At 44.6% G+C, this 18,212-nt stretch overlaps 1 protein-coding gene across 1 annotated transcript; it reads left to right on the top strand.

Moving 5' to 3' along the window:
• The first annotated feature begins 2 nt into the window (after positions 1-2).
• Positions 3-17,985, top strand: LOC102446889 (iron-sulfur cluster assembly 1 homolog, mitochondrial). Its single transcript, XM_075931795.1, has 4 exons — positions 3-180; positions 7,378-7,431; positions 12,402-12,507; positions 15,274-17,985. The coding sequence occupies exons 1-4, from the start codon at positions 100-102 to the stop codon at positions 15,420-15,422; spliced, it is 390 nt and encodes a 129-aa protein (XP_075787910.1). The 5' UTR covers positions 3-99; the 3' UTR covers positions 15,423-17,985.
• Positions 17,986-18,212: the final 227 nt, after the last annotated feature.

The following is an 18,212-nucleotide window of genomic DNA, read 5'->3' as shown; positions in this document are numbered from 1 at the left end:
CGATGACATCACACTCCGGCCGCCATGACGCGAGCGGCGCAGTAGCGCGCCAGTGCCCGGGCCCATGGACAAGGGGCGCGGGCGGGGCTGAGGGGCGCGATGGCCTCCTCGGTCGTCAGAGCCACGGTCCGGGCCGTGAGCAAGAGGAAGATCCAGGCCAGCCGGGCCGCGCTCACTCTGGTCAGTCCCGCGGGGGCTGCGTTAGCCGCGGGGTGGGGGGAGCCGGGGCTCGGGCGGTGGCTGCCCGGCCGCGCCTGGCGGGGGAAGAGCCGCTCCGGCCGGCGCTGAGCTGTAGCCCGGGGGGCGGTGCCGGGGTCCCGGCGGGGTCTCCTGCCGCGCGGGAGTAAACGGTCGCGTCCCTGCCAGCCCGGGCTGTTCCCCAGGGTCGCCGACTGCCCAGGGTTCGGTGCGTTTGGCAAAGCCCCGGCTGCTGGAGCCAGGAGGATACGCGAGTCTCCTGGCTTTCGCTGCCCCGTAAGGGAGCTGTCACCTCGCGTATTGTGCAGCGGAGCTTGAAGGGAAGGGCTCAGGATCCATCGTGCACACGAAAAGGGCCCTGTGTAATTCATGCACAAGCTTCAAATTTCAAACCAATCTTGTGAGTTAAGATTTAAGTGAGTTAAGATTCACTCATTATTTTGAGTGGCTGGTGTTGGCACAATTGTTCTATCCCGTTCAGGAATCTCTAGCTGATGCCGCCTACTCATCCATACAGGGAAGTCACCCGTGCTGTGGGAGAGATACTAAAATACGTTAACGAGAGCATTTGTATATTTTGCATAGGGAAGAGCTGTGATCCTGATAAATCAACTATATCAATGTTAGCACAGATCAGCTCTGCATATCTCTCTATCCATCTTCAAAAAGTTCAGTCAATATATATTTTTTTAAATCTATGATTTCCTAGTACAAATGTACCTCTAAAGTGGCCTCTAGGTTACATGGCACTTTTCGTGATGGGTACTTTCTCTCTGTGTGTTGCTAAGGCCCTCATTCAACTATATGCAGACTGTTTGCATTTGTACATGGGGGGAAGGGGAGAGAGAGAGATTGTGTGTGTGTGTGTGTGTAAAATATATATAAACTATTAAAAGATAAGATTTATGCTTATGGCCATGAGTTGCTTTTTTTTCTTTTGATGTCATGTCACAATAGATGTGTATGTCATGTCATCATCTGAAATGCAGAAATAAGGCTCTGAGAAGGGCACTGAAATGACCTTGCACTCTTGCAAATGAGGGGACTTCTGATATAAGGGCTATCTAGGAGTACTGCCTTTAGAAACGAAGAGTAAGAAGAAGAATAACAACAAGCTGTCTTTTTCATTTTTGTCATATATCCTTCCCTTCCCAGTACATAGGGTTGCACTTGATAGATAAAAAAACAAAAACAGCAAAGTTAGGATATAATCATGCTTCCAGTTGCCCATTTGGTCTCTCTCATGTATGGGGTCTGCAGCAACATTGCATAAACACAATTGTAGGTCCACCAGCCACTTCAAGGCTTCCTTGGAAACTTGTTGTTAAGCAAGAAACATTGACTAATGTAATAAAAATAGCAACATTGAACATTGACTCTCAACCTCTTAGTCAAAAAAAGCAACAAAAAAACTCCTATCCCAAACAAACAAATCCATTCTAAAACAGGTAGATAATTGTATGTAGATAATTAAATGTAAAGTTTAGCCCTCAAAAATCAGTTAAAGGAGCATGATTATTAAATGACATGTAGAACTTACTTGCCACGTGCTATTATTGAGGGTACTTGATTAGTAATACCGTACTTATAACTGGACACTTGTGAATTAGTATTTAATCTCTAAAAATAAATATATAATTAGAGTTTCCAAAAAGAGAAGATGAAATACAAGTGCTTTCAAAAACAATTTTAAATTGCCTTAATTTTTTTTTAATGTTAAATGACAGCCCATGGGAGTGAGAATGTAGGTGAGACTTTTAAAAAAAAAATTAAATTAATGTCAGTTGGTGTTTCGAAGGTACAACATTTGAGCTGCACAAAGCCCTTCATATCTGAGGACGGAAATCAGTGTGTATGAGCTAAATTAAAGTTGAGACAGATTAAGCATATGGCAGAACAGAAGAGGTCACTTGAAATGAAGTTGTTTGTGGGTTAGATTGGTGTGCAGAAGAAATTGGAAGTAGGTAGGTAAGTTGAGCAGGCAGTGAGGATATGTTACAGTTTGGTTTTATGGCTCATTACAACAATGTCCACATTGAAATCATAGTTTCTGATGTCTAGTTAAGAATTTAAATTCCAAGGCTTGTCTCCAAGATGTTATGCAAGTTTTGTTGATATTGAAAGTGGAAAATGTTCATCTAAGGGTGAGGTGTTTTGTCTTATCATTTTTTTTCTATCTGAGTCCATTCAAGAGTATAGTGATTGTTTGACTGGTTTCATCAATGTTGTTGGAGCATACAAGGATGTACACTACTTGTTGTAATAAACGTATAGTTCCGTGAATCCTGAAAGGTGTGTTTGGGAGCAGGCGTGTAATTGATCCTCATCAGCAGTAATATTTTTGCCTCTTGTTGTGGCAGGCTCTTATGCTATTTTCAGTTGGTGTGCTCTGGTCTGTGTGGTGCTTTCTTTTGATGCCTAACTTGGTGAGACTTGGTGGCTATTTGAAGGCCAAAAGATTTGGGGGAATATTTGTTTCAGGGTGGGGTGCCCATCAAATATGAATTACAATTTTTTGCTACCTCCTAGGAGTTCAAGTGTGGGATCGTAGCAGTGTGCTATTAGTGGGCTTGTTTGGTGGGAGGGGAGGGTCTGTATCCAAGCAGGGCCCTTGCCCCCCCCCCCCGCTTCCCTCCTCCTTGCCCCCCTCTTCCCCCCAGTATATGGGTGTCTCTTTTTTCATGGTGATATCTGATTCTCTGATTGAAGAATTTCTAGAAAATTCAATTTTCTAGAAATTCTTCAAAGTGGTCCATGCAGAGTTTGACTTATTGGAGAGCCATCCTAGTACCAATTTTTGTTTCCATGATTTGAACAAAGTGTGTGTTGTTAAATGTGAAGCTGCTGTGAGTGAGGATGAAATGAGTGACTTGAGCAACATGTTTAGGATGGATTTCTGTGTTGTAAGTTGTCTTGTAGTCATTTTGAGGTAGGCAGCAATGCTATAATGATGGCAGGTGGAGAGGTGACCTATAGTGGCAAGATTATGTTCTCAGGCAGGTTGTTAATGTTACGTGTTTCTGGAGATAGCTGGCATTCTCTTAAAGGAAGCTTGCCTTTTTGTGTGGAGAGTGGCTTGGAGTTTTATCCATAGCATTAATTATCTTGCACTCATAACCTTAAGTATCCTTTTTAATTAAAAAAAAAACTATAAAAGACAAAAATTCTAGTGGTTATCTGTGATAGTTATCTGGCAAGAGTATAATATGAAACCAAAGGACTACATATACTGATATTCAGCTTGGGTCAAGACATTTCCCTTCGGTGGTAGAGATTAACCTTGAAAAACTAGCCAAAGCCTTATCTCTGTATGCACTTGTAAGTGCTTACAGCTATGAAATTTAGGGGACAGGCTTGGAAGGAATTGTTTAAAATGTCATAGATCACAGAGATAATAGCTTTACTTCTCAAAACCAAGAGACAAAATGGTTTAAATTCCTCAGTGTATTGATCTGCTTGCTTGGGCTGTGCGCTAAGTTTGAGAGATGAGTCTTACTTGGTGGTTTTATTAGATTCAATAGGAAAACTGCATCATAAAGTACCTTTACTAGGGATTTTAGTTAGCATATAGTCATGTAAACGATTAACTGATAAGCCTGTGCATATTGGTTAATCCTAACGACTATATGCACTCCCTCTCCCTTTGTGCCTCTGTATCAGATAGAAAGGCAGCAACGTAAAGGGCAAGAGGGGCAGGTAGGGGACAGTACATGCAGGAAGCTGGCTTTTAAGCCAGATTTCTGTGGCCATCTACACCCTCCCCACAAGCACCAGCTCTATATCAGAGGCAGAGGGGAGGCGAGGTTGCAGGTGGGATACGCGTGTAGCCTCTGCCTGCAGCAGGTCTGGGCTTGCCATGGAAAAGGCTGCTCTGTCTGCTGGGAGCTTGCGTGGTCCTCCACATGGACAGAGGCAGTTGCCGCCCCACGCTGCTGTGTCTGTCAGAGGCAGCAGTGCAGGATGGCAAGGGGCTCCCCAGTAGTGGAGCCGGAGTGCACTGGCTGCCAGCCCTGCACCTGGGGACCATCGAATAATTGTGTGACTACTAAAATTTGGTGTGGTTACCTGATTATTCAATTAAACAATATCTAATATCCCTAACAGTGACTTAGATTTTTTTTTTTATATGAAAACTTCTGTAGAAGCTGCCTCCTATTCACTGTAGGTGTTTCCTGCTCACTGTTGATACATGAGAGATTGCATTCTACAGTGTTGGCTTTCTTATGGTAGATTTATACCATTTATGAAAGTTTATATTTTCTTTTGCATTAGCTGCAAATCTTCACTATGGGAGACATGCTGTTGTACTAGATATATTTGTTCTTTGATAGGAGAATTCCTGTGTTTTCCCTGGTGATTGAACATTGGGAAATTTTCAGGTATATAAGGTAGACTTATTTGATAGTTTTTTTTTTTTTTTCTCCCTAAAGCCAGTTCTGTGGCTCCTAGACCTTGGAAAGATTGCTTTCTGCAGAGCCAGAGTCCGACTGGCTTCTCCTGAAAGCACTGCCAGATTAAATATCATAGTTCAATAACACAGGAAAAAATATTTTATTATCATAAACTGAAAATTTAAAAATTCTCATAATCCCACAATCTGTTTAATTACCCCCAACATTTTACTCGGAGTGGGTAATGAAGGCAAACTAATGTTTTCTGGTTTTTGTGCACTCGCACAATGTTGCAGTATATTTTTACAAACATTAAAAAAAATCTTACGGCAAACTTCTCAAGAAGCTTCTTACTTTCTGATAAATACGGAACTTGAAAATGAAGATAATCTAAATTTTAGTCCCAAACCTCCTGTGATATAGTCACTACTTATACATGTATAGTCTTTTGGGGAACAGGGGTTTTTTGTTCCCATTTACATTTGTTTTCAGCTTTTAGTCAAATTAATTTATAAAACATTGCTTTTTTTGTTAAATCCTCATGTGCATTAACCAGATTAATTATTTGAGTTTACATAAGAAAAACAAAAATTATGCAATTCAGGGTGTTGATTACGGTTTGCAAGTACAACACGCAAAAGGTGAAAAGCTATTTTGTACTGTTGCTGGTGACACTGGTGCAAAAGGTGAACTTCCAAGGTATGGGAAGAGAAGCTGAACTGAAAAGTTGACAGCTGTGAAGCAGGAACTGCACTGAGCTTTTATTTGCGGTAGAAGATAGAAGCAGTAAAAGACTGAACATTCTTCAAAGCTTTTAACATTTTTCGACAGGGAAACTGTTACCAGATTTGCCCAATATTCTGGGGTAGGTTCATTTATCAGGGTAACTCTTATGGGGCTGTGGAAAAGTTAATAATTCTATCTGTGGCGAGGAGTCCTATGGTACCTTATAGACTAACCGAAGTGTTGGAGCATAAGCTTTCATGGGTAAACACCCACTTCGTCACATGCATGTAGTGCCGTGGTCACTAACCCGTAGTTGATTGCGAGGCCTTGACCAGTCGATCGCAAGGCGTTCGGGCACCCCCACCTCCCATTTACTCCCCACCCATGGAAGCCCCACTACCTACCTCTAGTGTAGTGCCAGCTTCCCACGGTGTGGACGGAAGTCCTGGGTGAAGCCCGTGTCACTTCTTCTGGGGGCTCTGGAAGTGCGCAGGCTGCTCCCCTCCTACAGCTCTGCCATGTGCTGGGGGAGGGGGCGTTGGCTCCAGAAGAGAAGTCCAGCGGTTTCCCTGGGAGGGGTGAGTTGAGCGCAGGGATTTTCCTGCGCTGCAAGAGCAGGGGTCAGCCCCAGAGTTTGGCCTGGGGAGGCTCCCGTGGGGGTTTGGCCCCGCTGCAGGAGAGGCGGCTTGGCCCCGGGGCAGGCATCCACGGGAGTTGGCCGTGCTGCGGGAGGGGAAGGGAGGGGAAATGGGGGGGGGGAGGGGTCGGGCCTCGCTGTGGGAGGGGGATTTGTCCCTGGGGCAGGTGCCCGTGGGGGTTGGCCGCACTGCGGGAGAGGGGGTTTGGCCCTGGGGCAGGCTCCCGCGGGGGTTTGGCCCCGCCGCAGGGGATGGGAGGGGTTGGCCACGGGGCAGGCACGCGCGGGGTTTCCCTGCACTGCGGGGGTGGAGTGAGGAGTCGGGCCTGGAGGAGGCACGTGCTGGCTTCCCTCTGGGGGGGGAGGGAGGACAGTCCTGGGAGGAGGCAGATGCAGGGGACTCTCTGCTGCGACTGGCACCCCGCCCCCTGTCCGCACTCCCCGCTTCCCAGACCCCACTCCCCTGTCCGCATCTACAGAACTCTGTCCCCACTCTCCAAACTCTGTCCCCATTCCCCTGTCCCCAGCTACAGAACTGTCCCCATTCCCCTGTCCCCAGCTACAGAACTCTGTCCCCATTCCCGTCCCCACTCCCCGAACTCTGTCCCCACTGGAACTCTGACCCTTGCTGCAGAACCCTGTCCTCTGCCCTCCCAGCACACTGTTTCCTCTCCTCTGCTGCCAGCTGCAGAACTCTGTCCCCACAAAATGTATAACTATAAATGCTTCATTTTAGATTTAAATAGCATGAATAAAAAACAGACCGTTTATTTCATAACTATAAACACGTGATTTTAATTTTATATATGGCATCATTTAAAAATTAACTGTTTATCAGAATGTGTAAGTAAGGGCTGGGGATAGCAAGTGATGGACAGGAAGAGAATAGAGAAGGCGGGGCTTCAAGGAAGGGGCGGGGCGGTAGATCTTCGCCTGTTCTGAGATTTTAAAAGTGATCTTGGGTGTAAAAAGGTTGGAGACCACTGATGTGGTGGAAATTTTCAGAAGCAGGTATAAATATGCAGGCCAGAATCAGGCTAGAGATGAGGAGGTGGATCCAATCAGGGAGAATGAGGCCCACTTCTAATAGCTGATCTGGAGGTGTGAATACCAAGAGAGGGGAAGCTGCTTTTGTAGTTAGCTAGCCATTCACAGTCTTTGTTTAATCCTGAGTTGATTGTATCAAATTTGAAGATGAACTGTAGCTGTCTTCAATGCAGATGAGGCTGGGGTGTTTCCTTAATTCTATCACCCTTGTCTGAAGCAGTTTAGGTGGGTCTTCCCCTGCCTTTTCCTTGCTTTGTCTGTGATTATAGCAGAGGCCTGGGGGAGGGCGATGGTTTTCCAACAGTGTCACTCCCTGGCTCCCCAAGAGCACAGGGCTGGTAGATAACAAAACATCAATGAAATCTCTTTATTTTTCAGACTCCTTCAGCTGTAGAGAAGATAAAACAGCTTCTTAAAGATAAACCTGAGCATGTAAGTACAAATGGAAGACATTCTGGTAATATTGTAATATTTTTAATTGTACCTTATAAAGAGTGCTCTTACTTATTACTATGCTAGTAGCTGCTCTGTGCAATTTTTGTGATCATTGGAAAACAATGCAGCTTGAAACAGTTACTATAGATACCATATAAACCTGAAATTTTCCTTTATTTTTTAATAAACACATTTAACCAACAAGTTGTTTTCATATAAAAAAATCAAATGTTGAGGGGAAACATCACTGTAATGAAAAATCAACTATCATAACCTTTGAGAGAACAAACTCCAGAATGCATTCCTTAAAGACTTGACAAGATTTTTAAGTGTGTCCATTGTACCACTTTGACCAAATTAGTCTGATGTATTGATACTAGTAAAGTAATGGTTTCCTACTGTGGCAAGAGATTTCTAGCTATTGATGTGACAGTATTCTTTAAATAGTTTCATAAAACTTTTGAATTTCTTAAAGTAGATTATTTTAAGTTATATCCTCATATTATTACCCCTTCTGGCCTGAGAGTTAGCCTTGGGGCCTTGCCAGATTGTTTCCAATAGGAGGAGAAATTGATGCTACTAGTCAGGAATTTCTTTGTGTACATTCCGGTAAATAAACCAAAGTCCTGTTTCTCAGAATATAGCAAAAACCCAATAGTAGGTGTTTTCTTTACTCAGTGATCAATATTTGTGTCTGGAGCAGTTGATGTGCCACAAAAGAAAGTCTTTCTCTTATCTTACCAGGGCGCATGACTACTACTCTCACTTTCTGCTGCCTTTCTGTTTATCTCATACACAGCTATAACTAGTCAATCCCCTTCTGCCTGTGTTTGTAACTACAGATTGAAACTGTCTAGTCTCTCTAGTTGCTGCTCTCTAATCTGGTAATATCCGTGGTCTGGCATGATTTTAGTTAGCTGGATGTCCACTTCTCATGAGTGTGGCAGCATTTCCTGTGGCCCTATAAAGTTTGTTTACAGCCACCAATCCTGGCTCTCAGGCCTCGTCTGCACTTACTGGGAGATCGACACTGCAGACATCAATCTCCCAGGGGTTGGTTTAGCGGGTCTGGTAAAGACTTATTAACTCGACTGCTGATTGTGCTCCTATCAACTCCAATATTCCACCCGATTGAAAAGCATATAGGGAGTTGATGGGAAAGTGTCTCCCATCGACTTCCCACAGTAGAGACGCCACAGTAACTCAAACTAAGGTACATCCACTCCTGCTGTGCTGTTCATGTAGCTGGAGTTGCGTACCTTAGTTTGGCATTGCCCCCTACTGTAGACCTGGCCTTAGTGTTCCGTGCTATTGTTTAGTACTAAATTATCCCTAAATGTCTTCTAAGAGCCCATTAAGCAGTGGAAGTATTGGTAGTGCTGCTAGATAATATTGACCTCCTGTGAATCTGAAAATTCTCTGATTTGGCTCTGGTCAGGTCTTGAACCTTTCTAATCCAACACCTTCAACCTGTAGTCCCAAGGAGCCTCAGCCTGCATGGTTTAACTTCTGATTGACTGTCATATGACTGTTGCCTTGGATGATAGTTCTCTTGTTTTCAGCTACTATTGAATTTGGGGACATTTACTTGTTACATAACAATCACTTTTTACAAGGTTTGGATTTCTCATAAATTAAAGTTCTTTGTGGTGGCAGCCATTAACATTGTCCAACACAATAATTATACGAATTATTTCCTTCCCTCCCTTACTTATTTTTGTATAGTAAAGATGTCATGAGTAAGGTACCATATGGCTCTTTGGAATAGACAGTGTCAGTTTAAAGAGTTTTTTCTGGTCCATGTGTCCCTGTTAACTATTCCTCAGCTGTTGTTTGTGGATGTTCTTTTGGTCTGATCTATGTATTGGAATATATTGACTGACTGAATCAGGAATCAATATGGCTTGCTGGGTCAAAGTTGAGCAGATATTAAAAACAGGAAAGTCTCAGTTGTAAAGGCGGAGTGGTAATATGGCTAATGAAAATTCCTATCCCTGTAATTTATTAATATTCTGTGAAATAGAGGTTCTCTTCACTGATTATGAAAATATAACTGCATATGGCTCAGCTTCAGACTTGCTAGCACTATGTAAATTGTTTAAATTGCTCCTCCAATGGGGAGAAGTAATTGTTGGCCTGCAACTCATAGTGGCATGTGCACAGAAGATCTTGTTCTATGATTTATATGGGGGGATGAGAGGTAGGTGAGAGAATTTGGAACACTGAAGTCATATTTGGTACCCTTCCAAGATCTGAGAGGTTGCATGATCATGCTAGTGATTGGTTGCACTTCTAGATACTTCTTACAGTAGCATTGGAGATTGACTAAGACAGGGGATCCCAAACTTTTTGACATGGGGACCAGTAAATCCATTCAAGAGCTTTTGGAGGACTGGTAACATTCATTTGCATATTCATTAAGCAACTGACAAATATGCAAATAGGTTGGTTTTGGTCCTCCCAAAGCCCCCTGGGCCACCTTTAGCAAAGCTTTTGATACGGTCACCCACAACATTTTTACCAGCAAGTTAATGGAATATGGATTGGAAAAATGGACTGTAATCCAATAAAACTCTGCACCGGCACATTGTGTATTGAAAAGGGGCTCATTTATTTTCAGAAAGCTGACACCATCTTTGGAATTTTTTATCGATATTCTTATTCCGGATGGTGAATGCACCAGGTTCTCTCCTTTTTGACACATTGTAGTGCCTTTAAACCTCACTGTCAGCAGTGGGAATATTTAAAAGGCACTGCTTTTAAATTTTTATTCAGGATCTGCGTGCGCCCTGAACTGTCCAGCTCCCCGCTGGCCGATTGTCTCCCCCCTCCCACCCCTCCACCGCCCTGGGCCAGCTCCACTGTCCCCACCAGCCGATTCTCTCCCGATCTCTCCTGGCAAGCCCTGCTGCTCCTGCCAGCCCTGCTTCCGCTGGCCAGTTCCCCAGCCAGCCCCGTGATCTCCCCCAGCCAGCCTCACTGCCCCTGCCCGCCTTCCCCCCAACCCCCCGGCCAGCCCTACTTCTGCCAGCCGGTTCCCCCCCACCCCCGCGATCTCCCATGGCCAGCCCCACTGCTCCTTCTCTCCTCTCTTCCCCCCCCCCCCCCCCCCCCCAAGCCAGCCATGCTTCCTCCAGCCTGTTCACCTCCCTATCTTTCCCGGGCAGCTCCACTGCCCCGACTCTGCTTCCCTGCGGACCATATCCAACCCCCCCTCTACCCCTCCACAGCCAGCAATAAGAGCTCACCTGGTAACCCTCACTATGCATCTGCCGGGAGCCTGAAACATACGGCTGCATCCTCCCAGCCTGGCTGAGGGCTTGGGGAACCCAGCGCTGCACGGGCAGTCCGGAAGCCCAGAACACTCTGGCAGCCATGCTGAGGCCCAGTATTTTTTTCCCACGGCCCGGTATCAGGCCGCGGCCCATAGTTTGGGAAACACTGAACTAAGCAATAGCTAGTCTTCTGAGTCAATACTGTCCAGTGCCCTGAGATGTTGCTAATGGGAATTGTCCTGTCAAAAGTGTCATCTTTTTGGATGAATTAGTTGGATGAACTGTTTCAAACACAGGGTCCTGCCCTTCATGGGACACTAATGGATCCCTGGCACTCCTTGCAAGAGTAGACATATTAACCCTATTGTTTTGCTAATTTTCAATTGAGGTAACTGAAGTTAACCTCCACATAATAAACCTGTGTCATTTTATTTGGATGAAATCTCCTTTGATGCATATCCAGAACTCCTGTTATAGTAAAACTCCATTGGTCCGGCATCCAATACTCCGGCACTCCTGATGGTCCGGCACCATCAGGAACCTGGGAAGTGCTCCGGCTGCCGGACAATTGGAGCTGGTCTGCGCCCGGCTTCCCCGATTCAGCCGCTACTGAAACTGACCAGTATCTGAATCGGGGAAGCCAGGGGCAGAGCAGCTGGGGTGCTGCCGAGTTGGTCCCATAGCGCTGCCCCTCGGAGCTGCGGGACCAACCCGGCAGCACCCCAAATGCTTTGCCCCAGGTGTCCCCGATTCAGCCACTGCTGAAACTGACCAGCAGCGGCTGAATTGGGGATGCCTGGGGCAGAGCCAGACTATCGGAAGGGGGGGGGGGGCAATGAGGAGTCTGGGGTGGCATTCCCCACCCCACCCCAGACTCCTCATAGCCCCCCGCCTTCCAATAGTCCAGCATATTTGATAATCCAACACCCCCTGGGTCCTAAAGGTGCTGTATTATCGGAAGTTTACTGTATATTATTGTCAGCTGTTTAACGTGCATCACATTAAGCCCTAGAACTGGGTTTCTTTCTGTGGAGAGTGAATGTTCAAGTTTGTGAGTGGACTGACAGTACTTTGTAAACATCAAGTGTCTCATCTGAAGTTTATAAAACTATTTCGCTTTGAGGCAAGATTTTCTCATCCCAATTGCTTATAAGACCAAACCCCTACAAGGGTGCCAACAGTTTTACTAGTGAATTATATTGGAGTACTTTTTTAACAGATTGTAGGTCTTTCTTCACAGTAGGAAAACTTATATGTGTAACTTGCCACTGTTGCACAACTGCATGTGATAGCAAAAGTAGAATGGAAGTTGTATAGATAGGGTTCAGGATAACCCTGAGAATATGATGGTAGAAATGCAGCTGCTCTGCCCTTATTTTCACCACTATTCCTGCCACTAGTTGAGAATTAGAGGATTAAATTGTTCCAGTGTAGTGCATAGGAGCAAGGCTTCAGTTTGAGTAAGTATTGTGCATTTTATATTTTAAAAGTTCTGACTTTCTTTTCTAGCTACTACCGAAAAAAAACCAAAACATTTTGGCTCTTGTTTCCTAAAAACAAATTGATCCTAATTTTAACCCTTGATGCTAAAGGAAAAGCATTGACCAGTAGCTAGTGTATTAATTTGTTCAGAGTTTCTAATTGTGCTGGCATACTAATACTTTTATATTTCATACAACTTTTCTATTTCAGGTAGGTGTAAAAGTTGGAGTCCGTACTAGGGGATGTAATGGACTTTCATACAAATTAGACTATACAAAAACAAAAGGTGACTCTGATGAAGAAGTAGTTCAAGATGGTGAGTCTTTATTTGTTCTTATCTATTTGAAGCAATAAAAGGTGGGGACAGGTGTGGGATAACTTGATTATAAAACTTCCAAAATATAATATAGAAAAGAGACAGGCTAGAATGTACTAGCTACGTGAAGTTAATGAGAGAAATCCTTGGATACCTAGTAGGAATTGCTGTTGCTGTCACTTGAGATTCTGTTGTAAAAGTACCCACTTGATAAAACTTCCTGGACTAAATTAAATATTGCTGGCACAGAGGGGACAAACTGCATCCTTTTTCCTCTCCAACATATATCCAGGCAGTACTGTGGGTTGTAATTCTCCAGGGCTGGGAAGCAGTGTTTCCATCTGGTGTCTGAGTGACCGCTTTGCGTTCAGGCTTGGGCAGCATAGAATCCTCTTTGTGTAGGCTGCTTGATGGAGCACCTCCTCAGCAGGCTCTGCTCACAAGCACTTCCTTGCCAGCACAGCCTATTACTTTTGGCTGAGTTTGGAGGCTCCAGGCTCCTAGGATCGCTAAATCTGTGGCTTATGTTGATACTAGCTGGAGTTACCCAGCGTTGCTCAGGAAACTGGAGGAGCAAAATGTAGGAAAACAGTAGTCCATTATCTTTTTTTGAATGGTAGAAAAGTTGCACTTATTTCTATAGGGATTAAAATATAGGTCCACATCATCCCTGGATGGGGGGGGCAGTGCGATCCCAGGTGGAGGGGAGGTTACACATGGGAGGGGCGCCCCAGCTTGCGCCCGGGGCTGCAGGTGCCACGGGGCAGGGCAGATGCCCGAGCCGTTGTGCGTGTGTGGGTTGGGGCACTGTGTGCCGGGGGGGGAGGAGGAAAGAAAGAGGGTCGCTTATGTAACCTCGCGAGTGGAAGGGGAAGAATCCCAGATGGTGCTGGGGGCCACAGGTGGCGGGCACGGGACCTAGGGTGGGCAGGGCGGCGGGCACAGGACGTAGGGTGGGTGGAGCAGCCCGTGCAGCAAGGTGGGTTACTTTTTGATTTTTACAGCTTGAGCACGGGCCCGAACGGGTCCAAAATTACCTTAAAACCTTCTCCTGGATGAACGGTTATCCCATGCTAAGTTTGGTTGCGGTAGCTCTTAGTGTCCATATTAGCACATAAACTTACAAACATTCTCCTTTATATATTAGATAAACGAAGGGTGTTTATAAACAGTTAAACAATAGCAGTTAAGCATTTTAATTTAGGGCCCCATCACAGCTGTGGGGTACTGTGATCATGGGGTACTGTCACCCAACTACTACCATGGCTGTGGGGGGTCTCAATTCACTGGCCCTATTTTGGCCTGTGCTGCTCTGGCCCAGTGTAGTTACCCAGTTAAACTAATAGATTCCTTTCTTGGCTTTATTATTATTGGTTCTGTGTTTATTTCTTCCTCTATACAGTCATATTGACTTACTATAAAGGACAATAAATAAATAAATTATATATGTATGTGTATATATATAAATAATTTATTTCCTGCGGGATGACAGAGTGATATCATCACGTCACTCTGGCATCCCACATGCTCTGCCCTTGCACAGCCTCCTGGCCCCAGAAATGGTCCAGGGATGGCAAAGCCATCTGGCGGTCTGGCCTGAGCAGATTCCGCCTCCCTGCAGGAGGGCCGGGGGTGGTGGCAATGGTAGTGGTGCCTCACTGTGCTCAGAGCCCCAACACTCGGAGGCCCAGCGGGGAACCACTGCCTGGAGCACTCTGGCCAGCACTGATGTCCTGCAGGGGAGAGGAGAAAGCTCTGAGGTTCCACACTGGGGTGAGTCTCTGGGCTTTCTCCTCCTCCTCCCACCCTAGGAAGTCGGCGCTGGCACATTAATCTTGTGGGGGAAGGAGTGGGAGAGGTTGAGGCTGGGGTGGCAGTTCGAGCACTCCCGGCCCTGGCCCGAGGCAGCCAGAAGTGGTGGTTACCTGCTGGGTCTGGGAGTGTTGGGGTATGAATACAGTGATGAGGAGCTATTGCCCTCCCCCTGCTGCCCCTTGGCCCTCCTCCAGCTGCTGGACAGGAGCCAAGAGGCTGGGGCTGGCTGCAGTGGGCAGGGGTGGGGAGAGGCAAGGGGCCAGAGCTGCGATTGGGGTGGGAGGGTGGGGAGGCTGGGGCTAGCTGTGACCAGGAAAGGGGTGGGGGACCCAGGAGGTTGGGGCTAGCTGTGACCAGGAAAGGGGTGGGGGACCCAGGAGGTTGGGGCTAGCTGTGACCAGGAAAGGGGTGGGGAACCCAGGAGGTTGGGGCTGGCTGCAACCAGTGGGTGGGGGTGAGGGAGCAGAGAGGCCAGGGCTGGCTGTGGCTGAAGGAGAACGTGGGGGGCGCCGAGAGGCCAGGACTGTGACTGGACCGCAAAGAAAGAGGGGAGACATGGAGCAAGAGTTGCTATCAGAGAGGGGGGCTGGGGCTGGCTGCGACGGGAGGAGGACATGGGGGGGGAGCTGAGAGGCCTGGCTGGCTGTAGCTGGAGGTGGGGCGCTAAGAGCCAGGCCTGGGGGGAGATTGGCCTTGCCTCCCCTCTCCCGTCCCCAGCAGCTGGGTCTGGCATTGAGCCCAGCTCTTCCCTCCCTCGTAGCAAAAGCAAGAAAAGGATGAAGGAGTTATCCTCAAAGAAGCAAGAAAATGCAATAATAGTTACATTGACAGACTTCTGGTTTTAGCTTCATTTTATATCCTAGTTCTCTAACAGATTGTGTTGTAACACAAGAAAAGTAGAAGACCTTTGTCAGATTACATAATAATTGTTTTGTTTTTATCACCTTGAAGGAGTCCGAGTGTTTATTGAAAAGAAAGCACAGCTGACACTACTAGGAACTGAAATGGACTATGTAGAAGACAAACTGTCTAGTGAATTCGTCTTCAATAACCCAAACATCAAAGGAACATGTGGCTGTGGAGAAAGCTTTAACGTTTGAATCTCAGGGGTAGTACTTTGTCTTTTAACACCATGAAATACTTCATTGCTGTGGCTTTCTAAACTTTTAGGTTTTTAAGCTTTGTAAAAAGTGTGATTGCCTTTCAAGGAAAATAAAGTGAATGCCTTTTGAAAATGTAACCGGTGTGTTAAATTTTAGCACTGCTGTATTTATTCTGTATTGGGATGAACTAGGCTCTAGACAGTAAGAACAGCAATGTACATTTTCATATATATAAAGAAATCTCAATATTTCTTCTTGTCATTTCCATCTCCTTCATCTCTTTCAGTCCCCTAGAAAGTGATCTGTAAGAAAACACTACCTATCCATTCTCCTTTCATTACAAGGACACTATAAGAAGATATATAATGGATAGGCTTCAGAATTTACTTACCTACCTTTGTGTTTTCTTTTTTAATGTGTATCTGACAGATGTTTCCAATGTTTTCATCTCTTGATACTTTATGTACAGCTTTACTAATGAGAGGGAAATTAATGTCTTAAGAGGGAGGAAATCTTGCCTTCCAGCGCTAAAATGTTCATGTTATGTCACCAGCACTGATTATGTCTTGGAATGAGCTAATACCTTGGTGTCCAACCAGTTCTAAAGCAAGTAGCCGCTATAGCGGCTACTGCTATAGCAAACTAGCCACACTCAACTAGCCAAATAGCTACATGTGGCTAATGTGTTGGATGCCACAGACCTAATCCAAGTCTCAAATTTTATGTTCACCCTCTTGTTTTGAGCTATCTTATTCCCTATATAAATATGCTTGTTTTCCTTTTCTTATAACAATCTCTGTGCTTACAACTAGTAAGATAAATAGTGTGTTGTTAATGAATAATGCAACATCTTCAGCCATTTGAGTGTTAAGGCAGAATATGCACAGGCTGCCTTTCCCCACATTCCCTTTGTCTTTGCCCCCAACTGACCAAAACAGCAAAATTCCTAAACTACTTCCAGCCCAAGTGCTCACTTTTTGCAGTGTACATGGTTTCCCCCTCCTCCCCAAGTACACATGTTATATCCCTCCCTCCATACTGTCTGTTAACCCCTAAAGGAAATTATTTTTATGATGCGGGAAGGAAATTGACTATAGGAAAGTGACAGTACTCATGTTGGAGGTTGTCACAGCTCAAACCTCACTGGTAAATTGGGTTTTCACTTGTAAGATTGACTACATTCTACCCAACCGTGATTTGGAGGGAAGGTAACTTTGTAAAAGGAAAATTTAATTGTACTTTGAAATGCACTTCAGAATCTTTATAGTCTGTATAAAAACAAACATTGACATTAATTTAAAGTAAAACTTATTGCTTGGAAGAAGCATTTTCATTGATAGAAAGAAACAATTTTAATCTTCTCACTCAGTAAGATCCTTCTGGCTACATGAAAATTTTCCTTACTTCTACCATTCTTCAGCACCTTATACCTAGCCACTTAAATATCACTAAACATCTCTCCAGGATTTCCAGAAAACCAGAGTAATTTAAGTGGCACTGGTGTGTCACATCACTCACTTGTGCAGCTTACAGAGGGAATATAAAGGGGTGGAAGCTATTGTTGCCACAGCAGTTAAACTGAAAGTTTGCCCAAAAGAGGGGGGAGTGGAAGGAGGATGAGGTAAAAGGAACTCACAAGGAACACTTGGATGTTAGTTTTAAAGAAGGAGGGAGTTGTAGTGGGGGAAAGAGATGGGACTGAATAAGTCATAAAGCTTGGGGTGACCATCTAGGAATGAATTCATTCTGGAGAGCTGTTTATTGGTGCTTGAGAGGGAGAAGTGGAATGTTACCTGCTGAGTGAGTGGAAATGCAGCTAGTTCTGAGGGAGAAGGAAATCAAACTATGACATCCTCCCTGCAGCAGCCAGCAGAACCCACAGTTAACAAAAGACTGAAGTATTCACGTCTATCGCTGAATTCATATTCATGCTGAAATTTTCATTATTTTAGTGTAGGCAATTTTGATGTAAAAACACTGGAATTTTCCTTTTTCAACTATCATACACAAATAGTTGTTTTATTGTATATATTTGTTATAGACTGCAACAAAGTATATGGCGCTCAGAGGGATAGCCATGTTAAATGTGTAACTTTAAAAAAAAGAGTAGTCCTGTAACACCTTAGAGACTAACATATATACTATTGTGAGCTTTCGTGGGTAAAACCCACTTCTTCAGATGAGCCAAAGTATGTGGGGAAAATCTAAAAACAAACTCTAGATTTGAATTTCTAATGCCAGAGTCCTCCATTTTCATTTTAAAAAATCAAGTCTATGTGGTTTTTGTAGTGTTAATGTCTCATTCTTACATTTTGTAAATCTGTTTCTTGCTGAAACTTTTTTTTAAACCTAACGGGTTGTTGATAAAAGTTCTGTCCCTGTATTCATTTTCTTTTTAAAGACTTTTTGGGGGCTTTTTTTATATTCATGGGTTTGTGTATGTCATCTGTGGGTGAAAGTTCATACTTTCATATTCTGTGAAATAGTCTCTGAAGAGAGTTGTCATGTTTACTAAAGCACCTAACGCACAAGCTGTTAAAATAAATTTATGTAAACGGTAGTAACTTATGTATAAACGTATTTTGTTAATCAGTCCATTTAGAATGTGCAATATACAGTATGTAGAGTTCTCAGTTGTAATAAATAACTGCCTGTTGGCAAATATTAAATATTCTTGTTTTGCACAGCTATAACAACTAGCACTTCAAAGTCACACAAGTAGCTCAGTTACAGCATAATTGTTGTATGGCTTGTAAACTGAGGTTTACTGAGGAATATTCACTTAGA

Source organism: Pelodiscus sinensis, chromosome 6 (assembly GCF_049634645.1).
Source record: "Pelodiscus sinensis isolate JC-2024 chromosome 6, ASM4963464v1, whole genome shotgun sequence".
Lineage (NCBI taxonomy): Eukaryota > Metazoa > Chordata > Testudines > Trionychidae > Pelodiscus > Pelodiscus sinensis.
This window is presented reverse-complemented; position numbering and strand designations above follow the sequence as displayed.